Below are 21,463 nucleotides of genomic sequence, written 5' to 3'. Positions count from 1 at the left end.
GGACACGGGAGAAGTGGAGGACAGAGGCCAAGGATCATGACCAAAACGCAGCCAGTGAGTCAGTAGCAGAGAGGGAAACAGCAACAGCTCCCAGAGGGTATCCTGCTCCCCGCCGTCCCAATTAAAGTCCTGTCCTGTTGAATTCTGGCCTGTAGAAGAAGAATTGCAGGGGGCTGGACTAGATGGCCTGTATGGCCCCTTCCAACTCTATGATTCTATGATTCTAATTGGTTTTTATACCCCACTTTTCCCTCCCTGAAGGAGTCTCAGAGCAGCTGACAATCGCCTTCCCTTCCTCTCCCCACAACAGAACCCCTGTGAGGGAGGTGAGCCTGAGAGAACAGCTCTGTGTGAGCAGCACTATGAGGGCTGCGACTGGCCCAAGGTCATCCAACCGGCTGCACGTGGAGGAGCGGAGAATCAAACCCAGCTCTTGACCACCACCCTGGCTTTCACTGCTGCGAGAGAGAGTCACAGGGCTTCTGCTCATGAGAAAGCACTCTGCACGTCCTCAGGAACGCTCTCGGGTCACACAGTCCACCATGGGCAAAGCTTAGGCCCGTGTGTTTCGGTTCAGCTGCCTTTCAAACACCCAGCCGTGTTTCCAGAAGACCAAGGAAATTAGCCAGACTTCTTCTAAGAATTGAAAAACCTACTCCTGAGGTGCTTCAAAGCGACGCTACAACTGGGGCGGGGTGTCAGGAGGATCTGGCCGGAAACCGGACAGAACCACCTAGAACCGGCTCCGCCGGTTATCCAGCCACCCATTTTCGATGGCCGGTGCTTTGACTGCCTGCTCCAGCCTGGCTGGGGCGGGAGTTCTTGCAGGCCGTCGCCTAGCGACCCGGCAGGCAGAAACAGCGGCGGCCAGGTAGGAGCCGGCTCCAGGTGGATCCCACGCAGCAGCGCTGCTTCCTGGGTAATCCAGGTGAAAGACGACACCCCTGAGACGTTCGGAGGCACAAAGGAGGCCGAAGAAGCATCTGAAGCTCCCGGGATTTTCAGATCCCGCAGCTCCAAGCGCCGCAGAAAAAGATCCAGCCCTCTAGATCTCAGCAGAACCCAATTTGGAGACCCTCAAGACTGTTTTTTTGCCGAAGCAGATCGAAACGGCATAATTTCGCGGGGGCGAAAGCAGAGAGGAAAACGACGCATCAAATGCTTGAGAAGAAAAAGAAAGGGGGCAGCTGGTTGGAAGGTGGTCCCTGAGGCAGGGCTCTGCCACGGAGGGGCCACCACCAAGAAGACGTCGCCCGAGACGCAGAAATCTCATCGACTCTGTCTTGGGTGCCTCTGGGTGATCTTAAGGTCTGCAGAAGCTCAGGCCGTGACTGTGACTGCTTACAACCCTTCTGACCCTGCGGGCACCTTTGGAATTCTCCCACAAGCAAAATGGCTGCCTGCGACGTGGAATCAGCCGCAAAATGGCCGCTGCAGGAGGCGGGACCATTCCCAACATGGCTGCCGCTGGGTGTAGAGCCCGCCCCAAAACGGCCGCCGTTACTTCCTTGGTGTTGTGGCGGCAGCTGTTGCCAAAGCAACTGGTTTAGAAAAAAATAATCTTTCCTGACCATTGGATAACCAGTGGCCGTTCAAAAGCCTTTTTGACTCTCCCTGCCCACTTTGGAAAAGTCCTTAGGAGGCAACGGGCCTAGAGGTTTCGGAGGCTGTGGTACAAAAAGCAGAATACATTTTTTTTTTAATTAAGAAAACGTCGGATCCTGCAGATAGCGGCCCTTGTCTTGGCACAGGCAGACTTCTTTCGGCACTGGAGGCTCTTCTGCTAGCGGTAGAATTTCTCGTATCAGGGGAGGGTATAGTTAACTAGCTTTGAGTTGGGAAACACTGCAAGATTTTGGAAGGGGAGTCCGGGGAGGGCAGGGCTTGTGGGGAAGAAGGACCTCAGCAGCAGATTGTTTGTATTATCATTATTTATTAAATTTCTAGATAACCCTCAAATACGGCCTATTAAGGCCACGGAGCCTGCCTTCCAAGGGAGTCATAATACGGAGAAATCTCCAGGCTTCATCTGGTGGCTGGCAGGCTTCAAACAGCAGCTGGGCAGATACTTCTCATGGATGCATCAGGCTGGTCCTGCACTGAGCAGGGGGTTGGACTAGATGGCCTCTAGAGTCCCTTCCAGCTCGGCGACTCTGTGATTCCACGACAAGGCGTCACGTGCCAGGGGAAGGTATCCCTGCTAGGGGGTCACAGCCTTCAGACCCAACCCGCTGAGGGTGAAGATAAAAAGATTCACAAGACAGCCTTCTCCCACCTAGTGACGGCTCAAGAACTCCACCCCCGACGACGATTACCAAGCCGTTAACCGCAAATCAAACCAAGGCAATTAAAACCAAACACAAGCAGCTTGCCTAGCTCTGTTAGGACCACAGACCGGCTCGTAAATTTTGATGGGTTACAGATTAAAAACCTCAGAGCACCTGCCGTCCACCTATAAAATGAGATGGCATGCGGAGATTTCTTAACTTTTGTAAAGAGAGGGCCAGGTTTAATACCTAATACCTAATTTGCGGGCAGTTTGGGCGCTTGGCTCAGAAACGACAGCTCCCTGGAGAGCGTCGGGACATGCGAGATCTGTAGTGTGCATGCTCTGGAAGGACAGGAAGGACGTCCTACAGGGTGCATCGGAGGAGTTGCGTATTGAGCATAGTTAGGACAGCCTTTCTCAGTTTTGTTATTGTTGAGAAACCCCCTGAAACATTCTTCGAGAAGCTCCAGAATGGACATGTAAGGAAGGGAGGGAGGGGAAAATCCACTGGTCCAAGGCGGAGAGACACTCAGACGGCTTGTAAATAGCAGGGGGCACATTTGCCTTTTGCACCCGAAATGGGAGACCTCCAGTTGGTGGATGGAAATCTTCAGGGATTACAACCTACAACGGAGACCGGTTCACCTGGAGCCAATGACCACGTTGAAAGGAATTTTAGTCCATTGAAGCCCATTCCCTTATCAAACTCCACTCTCCCCAGGCACCGATTCCAGGGATTTCCCAACCTGGAGTTGGCCGTCTTATTTCTACCAGCTAGGTTAGGTTCAAACGGCTTGCGTGGCGTTTCGGGTGGTGGAAAGTGCCACTGAGTTATAGAATCCTAAAGTAGGAAGGAGCCATCCAGTCCCACCCCCTGCTCAGTGCAGGATCAGCCTGAAGCAACCAGGAGAAGGATCTGTCCAGCCACTGCTTGAAGATGGCCAGTGAGGGGGAGCTCCCCACCTCCTTAGGCAGCCCATTCGACTGCTGAACTAGACTCCTAGAATCCTGGAGTGGGAAGGGGCCATGCAGGCCATCTAGTCCCACCCCCTGCTCAGTGCAGGGTCAGCCTCCAGCATCCAGGAGAAGGATCTGTCCAGCCGCTGCTTGAAGACGGCCAGTGAGGGGGAGATCCCCACCTCCTTAGGCAGCCCCTTCCACGGCTGAACTAGACTCCTAGAATCCTCGAGTGGGAAGGGGCCATGCAGGCCATCTAGTCCCACCCCCTGCTCAGTGCAGGATCAGCCTCCAGCATCCAGGAGAAGGATCTGTCCAGCCGCTGCTTGAGGACGGCCAGTGAGGGGAGCTCCCCACCTCCTTAGGCAGCCCCTTCCACTGCTGAACTAGACTCCTAGAATCCTAGAGTGGAAAGGGGCCATGGAGGCCATCTAGTCCCACCCCCTGCTCAGCGCAGGATCAGCCTCCAGCATCCAGGAGAAGGATCTGTCCAGCCGCTGCTTGAAGACGGCCAGTGAGGGGGAGCTCCCCACCTCCTTAGGCAGCCCCTTCCACTGCTGAACTAGACTCCTAGAATCCTAGAGTGGGAAGGGGCCATGGAGGCCATCTAGTCCCACCCCCTGCTCAGCGCAGGATCAGCCTCCAGCATCCAGGAGAAGGATCTGTCCAGGTGCTGCTTGAAGATGGCCAGTGAGGGGGAGCTCCCCACCTCCTTAGGCAGCCCCTTCCACTGCTGAACTAGACTCCTAGAATCCTAGAGTGGGAAGGGGCCATGGAGGCCATCTAGTCCCACCCCCTGCTCAGCGCAGGATCAGCCTCCAGCATCCAGGAGAAGGATCTGTCCAGGTGCTGCTTGAAGATGGCCAGTGAGGGGGAGCTCCCCACCTCCTTAGGCAGCCCCTTCCACTGCTGAACTAGACTCCTAGAATCCTAGAGTGGAAAGGGGCCATGGAGGCCATCTAGTCCCACCCCCTGCTCAGTGCAGGATCAGCCTCCAGCATCCAGGAGAAGGATCTGTCCAGCTGCTGCTTGAAGATGGCCAGTGAGGGGGAGCAAACGCTGGCAGGGGCTCATGGGAATTGGACTCCATGGATATCTGGAGGACCACAGGTTGACTACCCCTGCTCTCCAGATGTCAATGGACTGCGATTACCATGAGCCCCTGCCAATTTTGGCAGGGGCTCATGGTAATCATAGTCCATGAACTTCTGGAGAACCACAGTCTCCCCCCTACCCCGCGTGCCGTTGGGTTTTCAAGGCAAGGCCTGCCTCTGCGTAGCAACCAAGGTCTTCCCTTGGGGGGCAATTCTTGCCAAATTCCCGGTTGCTGGGGCAACTATTCAAAGCAGCGGAGCGCCGCAAAGCCACCGGCCGGGCGTTTGGCATCCTGGTCAAATGGACCGCGGAAAGAGAGCCGCTGAGCTGCCTGCATCAGAGCACACCAAGGGCCTGGCTGCGTAGCTTCCTCCCTTTGCAGAGCAGGTCGTATCAGTCCCCGGGGCCAGGGCCAGCGATGAAAACATGTCACAACTGGATTCCTGAGAAATTCGCCTGGAACAAAAGAGGCGATGCCGATCTTCTTGCTCTCCGCCCCGTCCAGTAAATGCCGGCCATCTCTGTTGCCAAGCGGGAGGAAAGGATGTCTGGCTGAAATCGGCAAGGCCTGGAGTGCGCCTGATTTAACAGTAGGAGAAGAATCTGTTCCACTTAATATTTCTGGTAAGGGCTTGGAGGAGGAGCCGGTCTCATAGCTTAACACCCACTCAGGGAAGCTGTCCCGCCCCTGAGTGCCTCGTCCTCCAACCGGCTTGCTTGTCTGTCCAGCGGCCAGCCAATCGCCTTCTGTCCCCCACCCCTGACCACCCCCTCCTCCTTCTGCTTCCCTCCGAGGCTGCAGATTCCTACCAGATGAAAGCTGCCCCTGCCGGTGAGTTCCCCAGCATCTGCCTGCAGCCTTTCTGGGTCCTGGGGGGAGGGGGAGGCTGTCCATAGAGTTCTTCCACCCCACCCCAATCTAGCACCCATTGTATTCCTGAATGCAATGGGCTTGGCCCCTAGTATTCTATAGGGAGCATCTGAGGAGTTGTGTCCTTATAGGAACTTCCTGGTATTTTTCAAATACTCTCCTCCTGCATCCTGCTTGGCTCAATTGGAGACTTCCTGCCCCGTTGAGCACACTTCCTGCCTTGTTTTTCACTTGTAGTTAGGTGCGAAATCGTGTCTGATCCATCGCGGCCCCATGGACAAGGATCCTCCAGGCCTTCCTGTCCTCTCCCATTCCCTGGAGTCCATTTAAGTTTGCACGGACTGCTTCAGGGACTCCATCCAGCCACCTCATTCTCTGTCGTCCCCTTCTTCTTTTGCCCTCGATCGCTCCCAGCATTAGGCTCTTCTCCAAGGAGTCCTTCCTTCTCATGAGGTGGCCAAAGTATCTGAGTTTCATCCTCAGGATCTGGCCTTCTAAAGAGCAGTCTACAGAACGCTAATCAGCTGGACAGGACCATCTCATATTCCTTGAAAAGTTTGTTTCTCTTCTTAATAAAATTAGTTTACTCCTTTAAGCACCTGGTGCTCAGCACTCTTGCGTGTTTAAACTCTGCCAGCATGCTGAGGCGTATTATGGGTTAATGCAAGTCAGTTTTGTTTGTTTGCTTCATAGATTTCCCACTGTCCTGCCCAATAGGCACCTGAAGTGGTTCACATCGTTCGTGCCTTCTCCATTCTGTCCTCACAACAACCCTGTGAGGTAGGTTGGGCGGAGTGCATCTGACTGGCCTGATAGGAGCACGCTTCAGAGCACTGCCATGGGATAGGGTGGTTCCATTTGGAGCTCACGCCTTGTAGTGATCAACAAGACTCTTCTCTTCCGTGAGGAATTCTTCCTACCCTCCACCAAGACGGCTGACCGAATGACCAATGGGAAGTAGGGAGGGGCGGGAATTTCTGCTTTTAGGTTTTAATTGTACCCAGTCTACTCATTTTTCTATTTTATCTGTATACTTTATCTTTATACGTGATTTTATCACGATGTCACCTGCCCTGAATTCTGGAGATCAGGCGGGAAACAAGTACAAAATAAAACAGACATGAATAATAGGAGGCTGGTTTCTAACTCTGCTTTTCACTGCCTGGAGGAGTTTCAAAGAGGTTTGCCATCGCTTTCTCTGCTGGCAGGGGCTCATGGGAACTGTAGTCCATGGACACCTTGAGAGCCATGGTCTGGTTTATACCTGAGCCCTTCACCTCAATGGGGATCCCAAATGCAATCTCCTCTTTTTTATCCTCACAACAACCCTGTGAGGTAGGTCAGGTTGAGAGAGAGAGAAAGAGCTCCCAGTGAGCTTCCACAGGAGAGTGGGGATTTGATCCTCCCATATCCTGACATTGAAGTGTCAGACCAGGAACTGGGAGACCAAGGTTCGAATCCCCACTCTATCACAAAAGCTAGCTGGGAGATCTTGGGCCCATCTGCCTGACCTACCTTGCAAGGTTGTTGGGAGTATAAAACGGAGAGAACAATGGGAAGCCACAGACGGGTACCCTTTGGGGAGAGACGTCAATAAATAAAAGTTACTAGCCGACAATTGTACTCATCGCCCCATGCGTCCAACATTCATACTTTCGTCATGGTTTTCATCTTCTCTTCCTTCTAGGAGTTCGGAGTGGACTACTGCGTGCCTCCCCTCCTCCATTTTAGTGTCACAACATCCCTGTGAGGTCGGTTAGGCCGAGAGGCTTGTTCCATGTTCCCCCACTGAATGCCAGAAGTTCAAACTGTTGGACTGTGTGAGATCCATAAATGTACATGATTCAAAAAGATACAAGAAGCATCCTGAAGGGAGCATCGGAGGAGATGTGTAATTAGCATCTTTAAATTATAGACTTCCTGGTATTCTCACATAATCTCCTCCTGTGTCCTGATTGGCTTAATTGGAGACTTCCTGCTCCGTTGACCTCACTTCCTCCCTGCTTGCCTCCGGAACGGACAGAACAGTTAGTTACGCTTAGGACTCGGTCTCTCTTTCAATATAGCGACAAAGTTGTCTTTCTTCTCTAAACTATTTCATTTTTTAAGACAATTCCAAGGGAAGGGGGACGAGAATAAAGCCAGAAGCCCAAACTAATATAGGTCTCTTCTTTATTTTTAAAAATCAATATACAAGTTTTGTTCTTTTAATAAAGGGAAAGCTGGAAAGAAATCAAAAGGAAGGTACAAATAATTAAAACACATTGCATTAGCAGCCATTTTGAACGGTCCTGACCCAGAGCCGTAGGGTGTGCGCCCAAGCTATCTAAATTATTGCATGGCTGTAAGAAGTACAGCTTCAAAAATCTGGGTGAGAAAAATCAGCCACGGTTTTTGGCCCTGGCAAACTGAGCAGCTGAAGGGGGGGGGGGGAGGGAATAAGCTTACGTTTGAAATTTCTTTGCATCCTTTCATGTTGGTGGGCTCTGACGGACACCCGCCCATCTTGCTCCAATAGGCACCTGCCTATCATGACCAAAGTTTGCCCACCAATAAAATCGTCTCTGCATGAGCTACAGAGGTAGCTCACGTGCTCAGAACTCCCCATGAGGGATGGTGGTGTAATTTCTTAAACTGCGGCCGCCGTCTATGTACAGCTCAGTTGCACAGAAGGCCTGAGACACAGTAGGTGTGAAGCCGCTGCGGTTTTGACTGGCCTTCCAACAAGCTGCCCATGGTGGCCAAATGTATTTTGGAGCCCTTCAGAAGTCAAGGGGTTGCGTTGGCCCAGGTCAGTCTGCAACAGTCAGCCGTCTAGAGACGTGAATGGCGACCGTTGTCCTCTGTTACGAACAACAATAAAAGAGTTTTCCATGTCCAATGAAAGCTCTGCCAAAAATCTGAAAAGGATCCACGTTCTTCGTGAACTCAGGGTGCTTTCAAAATGGCGTTCCCGGGGTGTGTGCAGACTTTTTGCCAGCATCTTCCTTCAAGGAACTGAACAGATCTTGACCATGAGTAAAAAAGCTGCTGTGCCATGAACTCCACATCCAATGCTCAACAGAAATCAAGCCAGGTCCACACGAACCCATGACTCACTGTGACGCAAGTTCTACATAGAGTGGATCTATCAGAGGCCCAAAAGTCCTGATTCGGCCCCAAGCCTGACATTGCAAGAACACAGACTACCGAGCCATAATATATGGTTGACGTGCTCCGTTCAGCTGGCCGACACATTATCCTCATCAGAGGAGTGGACCCAGCGGAGAGACCCTCCTCACAGCCCAACTAAGTTTCGAGGAAGGCAGAGGAAAAAAACTGACCCTGATCCTGCTTTTTTTGCCAAAAGGGGGGAAATAAAGAGAAAGGTACAGGGTTAAAAAGAATCCTCCTGAGAAAGTGCAAACTACCATTCGACGAACATGGCTTGAAGAGTCTTGACAAGAAGATCTGCCACTAGCCTCTAGAGCAGGGGTAGTCAAACTGCGGCCCTCCAGATGTCCATGGACTACAATTCCCAGGAGCCCCCTGGGGGCTCCTGGGAATTGTAGTCCATGGACATCTGGAGGGCCGCAGTTTGACTACCCCTGCTCTAGAGGATCTGGAGTCAGACGCTTCAGTCGATCAGCCTCCTCCTGTTCTGGCAGCAAAACAATTGCTCCGAGAATCTGCAGTGAGCACGGGGCTGGCTGAGATGGCCTCACCTGAGATGACAGCTAGGGGCGAGCTCTTCGGTGCCGTTCGTCTGCCTCGGCGATCACCCAAGAACGAGGCCGCCAGCGCCGCAGCGTGCAGGGGAGGGTCAGTGTCGGCGTGCCAGCCAGCGGCTGCACATAGACACAGAGCTCTGCACCTGTCTACGGGTGCCGGCTGCCACGCCGCCAACAGTGCCACCCTTGTCTCTGTGCTCCAGGCTGCCTCAGGCTTCGGTGATCGCCGAGTGCCTGAGGTTTCGGTAATCGCCCAGGCGGCCGAACGGCACTGAAGCGCTCACCCCGTAACGACAGCTCCTCAACAAAGCCCAATGCCTCTTGCAGGGACTTGCTGTTAGCATCAGGCCCAACAATGTACGCTCGGATGAGATCTGGCCTGCTCTGTGTTCCGGCTGGGTTTACACTTGAGGCAGCCTTCAGCGCAGAAGATGGGCTTTCACCCAAACCCCGTTCTCAAAATTTGTCTGTGGCTCTGACCTTGAATCCTGGTCCCTCAAGCTACCGGGGAGGTCTCCGCTGAAGGCCTCAGAAGCAGGACAGCTGGGAAAGATACTCCTCCCACGAACGGACTGATCATCTGGTTTGATGACGGTGTCCGGAAACCAAACCACCTCTGCTAGGAAACTGCCCAGACTGAAGACGGCTTCCCAGCTTTAAGAATTCCCATTTATCTGTCTCGTGAAAGGCAGTTCAGGAAGGCCGGCTTTCGGGTGCAGATGAATCGTCGCGGCAAGCGGGAAGCCAGCGAAGGGCCCCCTTTCCTTCAGCTTGAGAATACACAGGGGGACGAGTACCACGGTATAGATGCGTGCCGTTATCGCCAGTGGAGTGTGACCTCCACAATCGGCATCCAGAGCAGAAAAAGGATGTCAAAACAGTTCCCCCCCCCCCGAGGGACGAACGAGCAATAAGGCACACAGCGCAAGGCCTGGAAAGGTTTGTGTGGGGGGGACACCCAGACTGGGTACCCTTACAGGAACGAGAGGAGAAAAGAGCCCTTAGGAAGATTCAGTGCCTAATAGGTCCTGGCCTGGCCTTCTCCGCAAGGTGGGACTGAATGTGAGGCCAACAAGAAGGTGCCCAGGCCCACAGACGGATGCTCGTGTACCCTACACCCATATCCCTGCTGAAAACACATCGTAACTGGAGCATGGCCCAAGCAACAATTCTTGTAACTGACTGAAAGTCGGCCGAAAGCGCGTTGGAGAAATGCTTTTGATGACTTGGTTCTGGAATCTTGGCGGGGTGCCCATTACGAGACGAGGCAGAACCCATCGTCAACTGCTTGGCAGCCACGTCCCCCAACTCGTGTTCACACGGCACCTACATAGGAAGACCTTTGCGAAGTCGATCGCCCTCTGACCGAACCCCCAGACTGGACCCCCCGAATCGCATTCACCCCCAGACTGGACCCCCCCGAATGCTTTCCCCGAATCGCATTCACGTAACACCTCCATCTGTCCCGCAAATGGTGGCACTTCCTCGATGTAAGAAGCTTTCTTTTCGTAGAACAGGCCTGTCGGATCAACCCCTCCGGCGTTCCTTCTTCCCAAATTGTGAGGGAGTTCAGAGTGGCAAGCATGTCTTCCTTGTGGATCGCATATTTTGGAGTCAGGGATGACGAGCAGGAGCGCCCCCCTCTCTAAAGAGTAACTTGGGAAGCGACTCACCGACGTCAGGATCGGGGCCACCTGTGGCCATTTGCTCACAACCGAATTGAGGACGACGCCTTCAGACCATTCCCCCACGAATGCTTGCTTTACTCTGCAATTGCCTTACAAAATAGAAAGGTGCTTTAGGCTGGGGCCTGCGGGGATACCCTGCCCGAGAAACAGCAGGTCTTGGACTATTGTCAGCATAGAGAAAGTCCGAGATCACCGCAGTCGGGATGCTTGAGATTGCGATTCGGAGAGACAGACGAGAGCGTTCGTCCCACGCTGTGATCATTGTGCCGCAGGCTTTTCGGTTCCCAGCACCGGCTGTAAAATGTTTCCTCCCTTGCGCTCTGCGGGAATAACGACAACCTTGTTCCCGACACAACTTGAAGAGTGCGAGAGTCCTTCGGATGGGCCAAGGCCTTACGACAATGCCGGGATCTTCTCCGTGAAGATCCGCTTTGACTGCTGCCTTTCGACAGATGCCAAAGAGATCCTCGACGACCGGCTGGTGCTGGATGGCTCAGATCAAGCGGATCTGAGCAACAGCCGGATCTTGTCCACAACTTCCATGACCGAAGCGTGAGACAGACGGAAATCCTATCGGTATCCTGCCTGTCTGGCTGAAGTCTGGACAAAGCGTCAGACGCGGGGGACGGACGGGCCTCTTTCCCTCGATTCAGGCGTATCCATTCCAAAGCTACTTCTGCTCATTGGCAAACAACGTTCCTTAGAAAGGGCGGTGGGATCTGGGTAGCGGGCAAGGGACAGGGAAAGGATGTACAAGAGTAGCAGGAATTGGCTTTGAGTGTTGCACTAAGGATGACGAGCCAAGCCCCCAAGAAGGCTGCTCAACCACAGAGCAATTTTTGGGCTCTTCCCAGTCAGGGACCTGACGGCTCACCCTGAAGACCCTCCAGCCAAGCGTAGGATAAGACAATGATTAAGGCCACCTCGGAACCCATCGACCGACCGCTCAGCACACCCGTAGGGGTGTCTGCCGAGAAGGCTACGGTGCCCCCCGCTTGGAGACACACCTTTGTACACAATCGCCCCCGAATTATGCTCCCTCCCTTATTGCACATTGATTTCAGTATTCATGCATTTTACATACATACATACATAGATGTTGAGGCCCTTATGTACACAGGAAAATGAAAATTTGGTTAAGAAAGAGAATCACCTTGGTTTGGAAATCATTCATTCACCGATGCCCTGAGTACCAGATCAAGAAACGATATAGGTTAAATATAATCATCTCCCCCACCCCACCCCACCCCACCCCGCTATTTTACACACCACCTCCCTCCCGGCAAAAAATAAAAAATCTTTCCTTCACATCGACAAAGAGGTCCGTTTGTATCAAGGAAAAGGCCTCCGACTTCCTTCTCCGGTGCCTGATTTGGCAGGCTCAGCGACCATCTCTTTGCAAGGGGACCTGTTTTCTGAACGGGTGTCCCCATGTTCACTTGGGGGCTTTGACGAAGGGGGATGAGGCCTGCCTCCCCTCTGCCCGGGGCTCCCAGCCCAACGCTGCTAGCAGGAACTGGTCTGAAGGTTCCCTTCGGTGAGGATCGATGCAATGGAGGACGGGCCATACGCACTGTCGAATTCTTCGTCCGAGCTCAAGTGGTCATCCTTCAGGGAGGACTCCGCCGTGGAGCGGGCCGCCTTGCGCCTAGATCCAAAGGAACGAAAGGAAGGAAATGTTGGCGCTCATTATGTTAAGGGGTGCTGATGCATCTAGCGGAGAATTCCCTGACCTTTCTAAGCCTGTGGGTACCTCTGAAAATGTGACACGGTGGTGGGCGCATCCATAAAGTGGCTGCGGTGGGAGGTGTAGCCAGCCACATAATGGCTGCTGAAAGAGGCGGAGCCAGCAAAAAATGGCTGCTGAGGGAGGCTGAATTAGCCACAAAATGGCAGCTGAAGAAGGCGGCGCCAGACACAAAATGGCTGCTGAAAAAGGCAATGCCAGCCACAAAATGGCTGCTGAAAAAGGCAGTGCCAGCCACAAAATGGCTGCTGAAAAAGGCAGCGCCAGCTGTTCACAGAGGACACAAGTGCAGGGACAAGAAGAGTAAGAAAAAAACAAAAATAAAAGTGGGGAAATGAGTGTGACAAAACAAAACCAACCTTGTGAGGTCAGCTGCCCGCCCAAACAATGCTCTTTTCATCTGCACATCTGTCATCTCCAACGGCCAATCAGAAGCCCCACAAAAGCCCTGCCTGGCCCCGCCCACTTTCTCAAAAACATTTGGCCCCCAAGCCTCCCTCCTACGACCACTACAAACTCCCCCAACGCACTGGGCCTCAGTTATGAGTTGAATTCAAGGCTCTTCGCAGTATTCCACCGTTCTATAACGTTGCTATTGTTATTACTATGTTAACGTTATCGTTATCACCATGTTATTATTACAAATACAGGAGTTACTTGTTCTAGTTTCATGTAAACTGCCCTGAGCCTTCGGGAAGGGCAGTGAATGAATGAATGAATGAATGAATGAATGAATGAATGAATGAATGAATGAATGAATGAGGAAGGTGATGCCAAGCACCCACACCGAGGACTGCTGATCTAGGGCCACTAGACTGGAATCCATGAGCAACTGAAGATACCCAACGAGATTTTCGGGGGGGGGGAGCTTTTGAATCTTTGATTCTCATCAGACCTTTGACTGGGGAAAGCTCATCCCCTGAAAATCGTATTGGGTCTCAAAGTGCTTCGGACTCAAAACTAGTTCATCTACCGGAGATCCACGTGGCTCCTCATGACGATTCTGCCCCCAAGGCCCCCTTTCCTCCTTTCCTCTCCTCATCCACCCTCATTCTCCTTTCCTGGGCCCCACTTAGGATCCTTGGGGAACACAGCTGGTTTTTTCTCAGGTACCCTGTTCTGCAAAGACTCGGGGAAGGGGGTCTGTGGGTTTCTTGGGCCTACATGGGACGAAGAGGGCCTCGAGGTGCCTCCCCTCCCCTCCCCTCCCCTCCCCTCCCCTCCCCTCCCCTCCCCTCCCCTCCCCTCCCCTCCCCTCCCCTCCCCTCCCCTCCCCTCCCCTCCTACCAGAGGTCCTTCTCCAGGGCCTTGATCCGGCCCTGTAGCTGCTCGTTCATCTCATGCTGCTCCTCCACCTCCCTCTGGGCCTTCTTCCGCGCGGCCTCCAGCCGTTCGATCTCCTCTTCGGCTCCGTCCACCTGCCTCTTCAGCGCCTTGACACGCAGGCTCAGCTGCAAAAGCCGGGGGGAGGGGAGAATTTGGTTAGGACCCCCTTGGATACTACGGGGCGGTCAAGTGGATAGGAAAGGCAAGGCAGGCCTCGAAGAAGGCAAAGTTTCTATCCTGGCTCAGAAGGAACAAGGATGACGTGGCCTTCTGTCGAGCCCAGGCCCTGACCACAGCATCGTCTCCTCTGGCTTTCCATGGCCTTTGGCCCCAACGCCTGTTACACCGGTCATAGAATCCTAGAGTTGGAAGGTACCTCGTGGGTCATCTAGTCCAACCCCCTGCACTATGCAGGACACTCCCGACCCTATCATCCACTGTCACCTGCCACCCCCTTGAGCCTTCACAGAATCAGCCTCTCCGTCAGATGGCTCTCCAGCCTCTGTTTAAAAATCTCCAAAGATGGAGAACCCACCACCTCCCAAGGAAGCCTGTTCCACTGAGGAACCGCTCTAACTGTCAGGAACTTCTTCCGGATGTTGAGAAGAAATTTCTTTTGAATTAATTTCATCCTATTGGTTCTGGTCCGTCCCTCCGGGACAAAAGAGAACAACAGTCCCTTCACTGGGGATGAACTCAGGTCTTTTTTCAAACATAGTAGGGGAGGGGCTGTGGCTCAGTGGTAGAGCCTCTACTTCGCAAGCAGAAGGTCCCAGGTTCAATCCCTGGTATCTCTAATTGAAAAGACCAAGCTGTAGGTGAAACGACCAGGCAATGGGAAACACCCGTGTCTGAGACCCTGGAGAACTGCTGCCATTCTGAGCAGGCAATACTGGGCTTGAGGGACCACTGAGGCGTGTCTCAGTGGCACAACCTCTGCTTGGCATGCGGTAAATTCCCAGGTTCAATCCTCAGCATCTCCAGTTAAAAAGACCAGGCACAGGAGATACTGAAGACTGAACCCAGGATGTCTGGCATGCAGTGAATGTTGACCCCAGGCCTCGAAGACACGACACTGGGTCACGGTCTGAACACATGGAGCTGCCTTCTACTGAATCAGGCCCTTGGTCTATGAAGGTCAAAACTGTCTACTCAGACTGGGAGCAATTCTCAGTCCCAGGAAAACTGCTCTTTCACTTCGTCCTGCCCAGTCCTTATGACTGGAGATGCTGCCTGGGATTGACCCGGGGCTCGCCTGTCCCCTTGTCCTACCTACTCTCTCCCGCTGCCCCGCCCCACCTACCTGGTCCTTCTGGTCATTGATGTGCTGCCTCTCGTCGTCAATCTGGATGGTCAGCTCCTTCACCTTCCGCTCCAGCTTGCGGTTGGACGACACCAGGAGGTTCTTCTCTCTGGAAAACGGGAAGGACATTTTGTGGGTTGGCCCAGACTGGGATTCGGCCCCTGCGTGACACAGAATGTTGGCCTGGTTGGGACACTGGCCTTATCCCTTATGTCTGGGGCAGGGATGCTCTGTCTCCTTGGTGCTGGGCAGGGAACAAGACTGGAAGGGCTTCTGGAGTCCTGGCCCTGCTGGTGGACCTCCTGGTGGCCCCAGGATTTTGACCACTGCGTAACCCAGAGTGTTGGGCTAGAGCGGGCGCTGGCCTGATCCAACATGGCTTCCCTCCTGTTCAGATACGAGCCCTTTTCCAAAGGCTATCGAGGCAGCTCAGGAGATGGAACCTGACCCCGCAAAGACCTGTGGGGTCAGCATCCGAGTCCAGCTGGTTGCTCCGGGGTTATATCCTGCAACTGCGGGCCGTGTGCTGTAAAACCAGCCTCGCCTGAAGCCTGAACTGCTAGATCGTTCGTTGCGAGGACGTCCGGCTGCTTACCTTTCTTCGGCCTGCAGCTTCTCCTGCAGCTCCTGGATGCGCGACTCCAGCTGCGAGACGTTGGCGCTGGGCTTCTGCAGCCCTTCGGAGCTGGTCAGGCGGCTCTTGAGGTCCTTGTTCTGGAAGGGAAGGTTTCAAAGCGTGAGGGGAGGCGAGCGGGGGAGCCCACAACCCCCACTCTCCTGGGAAAGCTGAGCGGAGTTACAAGCTGCAGATGTCCCTCTGAGCGGGATGCTCAGAAGCAAAAGGTCAACCAAGAGTCCCCAAACCACTCAATATTTACTAGTGGATAAATCCCCAGAAATAACAGAACTAGGAGCCGGATTCTTGGCCAGGGTGATACAAAAGGATAATCAGCTAAGTAAAAACTAATTCTAACCCATGGGCATTATGTTGTTGTTGTTAGGTGCAAAGTCGTGTCCGACCCATCGCGACCCCATGGGCAATGATCCTCCAGGCCTTCCTGTCCTCTACCCTTCCCCGGAGTCCATTTAAGTTTTCACCGACTGCTTCAGGGACTCCATCCAGCCACCTCATTCTCTGTCGTCCCCTTCTTCTTTTGCCCTCGATCGCTCCCAGCATTAGGCTCTTCTCCAGGGAGTCCTTCCTTCTCATGAGGTGGACAAAGTATTGGAGTTTCATCTTCAGGATCTGGCCTTCCAAGGAGCAGTCAGGACTGATCTCCTCTAGGACTGACCGGTTTGTTCGCCTCACAGTCCAAGGGACTCGCAAGAGTCTTCTCCAGCACCAGAGTTCAAAAGCCTCAATTCTTTGACGCTCGGCCTTCCTTGTGGTCCAACTTTCGCAGCCATACATTATAGTAGACATTATAATGGGCATTATAGTCGATGTGGATTACTGATTAAGGAGCATTCGATGGAGGAATCTATATTGGATTATGATTATTTTATTTCACCTGTTGGTTTTTACCTTACAACTATGCAATCATTTTGGATTATTAACGATCAACTACTTCTTTTAGACGTTTTTTATATGCCATTAAAGGTTTTTTGAATTTGAATTCGAGTCCCCGGCCTAGACGCACATCCCCCTCCCCTAGATCGATCGTCATGAGCTGCCTGGTGGACGCAAGAATGATAAACAGAAAGAAATTTCCAAGCTGGTGATGGCAAAAAGCTTTATTCACAGAACGAGTTCCTAGGTATGAAACCTCGTTTTCGTGTTTTATTTCCTCCGTTAACTTATTTCTTAATTGTGTTTTTTTTCCAGGGATACAAACAAAGTCTTCAATCCACTACCTAATTCTTATATTTTATACTTTATATTTTAAGCCATATAATTTGGGTCTATTAGTATCAAAGGTCCATAAAGGTAACTCTCTTATAAATCAGTCAACCTGTGGTCCTCCAGATGTCCATGGACTACAATTCCCATGACCCCCTGCCAGCAAATGCTGGCAGGGGCTCATGGGAATTGTAGTCCATGAATGTCTGGAGGACCACAGGTTGACTACCCCTGAATGACCCACAGGTGGACGCAAGTGGCTGGAGGAGATGCTCCTTGCGGGAGCAGAAACAGTTTTGACTGCTGGTGGAAAATGCTGTGATTCCTTCAAAGGGCTTTCCAAGTGAGAGATGGGCAGAGGTAGCTTCCCACTGCCTGCCTCTGCTTAGCAACCCACAGAATTCCCTGGTGGTCTCCCATCCAACTGCTAAGCAGGGCTGTCCTTGTTCAGCTTTGAAGATGTGATGAGATCAGGCAAGCCTGACTGATTCTGGTTAGGCAAAACTAAGATGGGCACCATGCAACCAATGGGGTTAAACCAGGGGTAGTCAACCTGTGGTCCCTCCAGATGTCCATGGACTACAATTCCCATGAGCCCCTGCCAGCAAACACTGGCAGGGGCTCACGGGAATTGTAGTCCATGGACATCTGGAGGACCACAGGTTGACAACCCCTGGGTTAAACAACCTGTTGTATTTTCATTGCTTTTTGTAACTGTTGGCTTATGAGAACTTCGTATCCCGCAGCTGGGGGTGATTATTAAGGGTATTTAACGTTCTTCCCACTCTGATTCAGCTGCGTCTGGAACCCCCGAAACTAGGATTTAAGCTACAGTTAAAATAATTTTTTTAAGTCTCCATTTGGTCTTGAGTTTATAAGCTGATAAGTATTTTAGTACCTAGTGTAAGGTGACCGGATTGTCCCACTTTTGGAGGGACGCCTGGGGGCACCTGGCAAATTGTACTTATGTTGAAATTAAAAAATATATATATTACAATACTATTTTCGCATTCCATGAAACTTTTTGTTGCTCCACATAGACCAAATCTTTAATCAAGAACACCCCCCCCCCTCCAGTCAATGGTTTCCCAATTTACCAATGTTAAAATCTGGTCACCTTAACCTAGTAGCCCTCCTTTTTGGCTTCACACTATACTCTTAATTGTTGTATACTAGGTAGTAATTCTTGTTACTGTAATAATTCTTATCTCTCATTTTTGTTTTAGACTCCTTGTTAAGAGATTATTTCTCAGGACTGAAGCTCCTATTGACATAACGACGAATATGGATTGAGGATGCTAGCCACATATGTATTTCTGTTGGCCATTCATTAACTATGCTTGGAATAACCACTAATTGTAATTTTATATTTTTTTATGACTGATAAAGCCTTTTGGTGAAATGCTTAGGGACCTTTCGGACATTAAAGAATCTTTGAAGTCTGCTGATTTGGGAGAAGTCGACTTATTATATTGTTATTATAACTGTTAAGCCTTACTGGTATCTCAGTGCCCTGTTACTTCTCTACTGTTCGATTCTGGTTAGGGCAAGTGTCTTATAAGTATTCCACAAGTCCCATGGCTGAAGCCAGGATTTCAGAACTGGATGTGGGCCAGCCGGCAATGCCGCATCGATTTACTGGCTAGGGGTCCTGGATTATTACTATTTTTAAGTGCCCTGGATAATTCCAGCCAAAGCATTTGTCTCCAGTGGCCCCTCCAGGATTAACCTTCAAGGCCCTCTGCAGTCTGGGCCCCACATATCTGAGGGACGGCCTGTCGCCCTATGCCCCCCGCAGGGCTTTACGCTCTGCGGGTACTGACTGGTTGGTGATTCCTGGCCCCAGGGAAGCACGTCTGGCTTCAACCAGGGGCAGGGCCTTTTCGGTCCTGGCCCCAACCTGGTGGAATGAGCTCCCGGGTGAGCAGATGGCCATGGGGGAGCTTCCGGCATTCCACAGGGCCTGCAAAATGGAGCTCTTCCGCCAGGTCTACAGTTGAGGCCGGGGCAGTGAGAAAGATTCCTGGAAGATTACACACACACACACACACACACCACAGGTATTAGCACTTGGGTTGTGGTCAACAAGGGCCTCCCTCTCCCTCCCTGATAGTGAGTATTAGTCATTTTGGGCGCGGGGGGTTCAAGTTTTTATCACCTTGTTTACTGTGGTTTTCCTGTATCGGTCTGTCCTTTTAATGGGAGTTTTAATGGTTTTTTTAACGAGGACTTTGTGACCTGCCACGAGCCACTGTCTGGGAGTGGCGGGATATAAATCACATAAATATAACTGTGCAAAAACAAAACTTCCACCACACGATGGAACGTTCTGTTGCACAGTGGGAATAACACCGTCCTCTTCACCAGAGGAAAACTCTTGTTTTTACAAGAGAGAGAAAGTGGAGCATTTGCTGGCCAGCTCCAGAACTTTGCAAAGGGCCAATTTATCCAGCTCAGACTTCCGCCCGCTCCCGCTGTGTGCCGACTGGCTTGAGCCGTCCAGAGTGTCTCCCCTCACCCTTTTCTATAAGCCGGTGCTCTCTAATACGATCGGCTTTTGGATCCAAAGTGCGTTATTGCCTTGAGATGGAGAACCCAGGCCAGGCCGATCCCGTCTGATCTCGGAAGCTGAGCGCGACCGACCCTGGCTCGTGTTAGGACGGGAGACGTCAAAGGATGGGAGAGGTAGTTCCTCCGAGGAACACGAGGGGTCATGAGACAGAGGCAGGAGAAGGCAAACGACCTCTGCACATCCCTTGCCTGGAGGCCAGACAAGCCTTGAATCTCCTGGCTGCACGATGCACATCTCATAGGATAAATATAAAGGGATAGAGAGCAGGGGTAGTCAAACTGCGGCCCTCCAGATGTCCATGGACTACAATTCCCAGGAGCCCCTGCCAGCGAACGCTGGCAGGGGGCTCCTGGGAATTGTAGTCCATGGACATCAGGAGGGCCGCAGTTTGACTACCCCTGGGATAGAGCATGATTCATCGTCTGTTGAAGAGCAGGCACAGAGAAGAGATGGCTCCGGATACTCTGTGTGTGTGTGTGTTTGGACTGGACAGAGAGAAGTAGAAGTGTTTCTTTCATCCCCCGCTTTTCACTACCTGCCATTCCTTTCCTCTCGTCACAAGAGACCGTGCGAGGTAGGTGGGGCAGAGAGAGTCCTGAGAACAAGAAGTTTTTATAGCCTGCTTTTCACAGCCTGGAGAAGTTACAAAGCAGCTTACAATCGCCTTTCCCTTCCTCTCCTCGCAACAGAAACCCTGTGAGGGAGGTGGGGCTGAGAGAGCTTGGAGAGAACTGCTCTGTGAAAGCAGAGCTGGCAGGACTGTGACTAGCCCAAGGTCACCGAGCTGGCTGCATGTGGGGGAGCGGGGAACGACAGCATGGCGGAGTGTTTAAGAGCGGCGGCTTCTAATCTGGAGAGCTGCGTTTGATTCTTCACTCCTTCTCCACATCCAGCCAGCTGGGTGACCTTGGGCTAGTCACAGTCCTCTTAGAGCTGCTCTCACAGAGCAGTCCTGTCAGAGGTCTCTCACTCCTAACTACCTCACAGGGTCTCTGTGGTGGGGAGAGGAAGGGAAGGCGATTGTAAGCTGCTTTGAGGCCCCCTTCAGGCAGTGAAAAGGGGAGTATAAAACCCAACTTTTCTTCTGCTCTGCGAGAACAGCCCTGAAAGAACCGCAGCCAGCCCAAGGTCACCCAGCTGGCTGCATGCGGAGGAGGAGCAAGCAATTAAGCCCAGTTCTCCAGACTTGAGGCCGCCGCTCTTAGCCAAACACGCCGGCCCCTTTCAGCTCTTCCAAGACTTTCAACGCAGCCTCTGCTGGGGGTTACGAACAAGGCGGCTACCGTGCACCGTTATGTAACCCTGGCAGCCAGGTGGAGGATTTATTACCGGAGTTACATAACAGTTAATTATTTTTCCCTTCCTCTGAAGGGCGCCCAAGCAGAAAATATATATATATATTGTGTCCTGGAAGAGGCCAACTCCCTCTCTGTGTTCCGACATGCTCCAGGGGAGTGGCTGCCAAGATGGGAAAATAATTTTGCAGGTCAAGGGACGAGAAGTTTCCCGACTGGGACACCGACGGCCAGGTCTCCATGGGATCCCCTTGGAGTGGGGGAAAGAAACGGAAGCGAGTTCCTCACAGGAACGTTTGCCACGGAGAAGAGAGGAGTCAGAGAGGCAAAAACCGCACATCGCAGTGTGCCACAGTCCCATGGCACGGAGCATTGGTTGGTGACACGCAGAAGGTCCCCAGGATCAATTCCCGGCACCTCCAGGCAGGAGGTGATGGGAAAGACCCCCAGCCCGAGACCCTGAAGAGCGGCTGCCAGTCTGTGTAGGCCAGGGGTAGTCAAACTGCGGCCCTCCAGATGTCCATGGACTACAATTCCCAGGAGCCCCTGCCAGCGAATGCTGGCAGGGGCTCCTGGGAATTGTAGTTCATGGACATCTGGAGGGCCGCAGTTTGACTACCCCTGGTATAGACAATACAGTGTTGATCTTGATGGGCCAAGGGTGGGAGGGAGGCTGTGGGTCAGGGGTGGATTATCTGCTCGCCACGCAGAAGGTCCCCGGTTCAATCCCCGACATCTCCAGTCCAAAGGACCAGGCAGGAGGGGATGGGGAAGACCTCAGCCTGAGACC

At 52.4% G+C, this 21,463-nt stretch overlaps 1 protein-coding gene and 1 non-coding gene across 4 annotated transcripts in view; one reads left to right on the top strand and one right to left on the bottom strand.

Annotated features, from left to right (window-relative positions):
* Nucleotides 1–7,347: 7,347 nt before the first annotated feature.
* CGN (cingulin) overlaps nt 7,348–21,463 on the bottom strand; it is a 91,848-nt gene continuing 77,732 nt past the window's right edge. For all 3 annotated transcript variants that reach the window (XM_077320399.1, XM_077320410.1, XM_077320388.1), the window contains exons 18-21: nt 15,562–15,680; nt 14,967–15,075; nt 13,625–13,788; nt 7,348–12,238 (exon numbers count right to left, since the gene is read on the bottom strand). In XM_077320399.1, the coding sequence (XP_077176514.1) occupies nt 12,097–12,238; nt 13,625–13,788; nt 14,967–15,075; nt 15,562–15,680 (534 nt within the window). In that variant the 3' untranslated portion in view covers nt 7,348–12,096. The remainder of the gene's footprint in view (nt 12,239–13,624; nt 13,789–14,966; nt 15,076–15,561; nt 15,681–21,463) is intronic.
* On the top strand, nt 14,389–14,460 carry TRNAA-CGC (transfer RNA alanine (anticodon CGC)). Its single transcript has one exon. It is a non-coding gene; the product is annotated as a tRNA-Ala (tRNA).

Source organism: Paroedura picta, chromosome 1 (assembly GCF_049243985.1).
Source record: "Paroedura picta isolate Pp20150507F chromosome 1, Ppicta_v3.0, whole genome shotgun sequence".
NCBI classification, from domain to species: Eukaryota; Metazoa; Chordata; class Lepidosauria; order Squamata; family Gekkonidae; genus Paroedura; species Paroedura picta.
The sequence above is the reverse complement of the archived record's forward strand: the minus strand, read 5'-3'. Positions and strand labels throughout refer to the sequence as shown.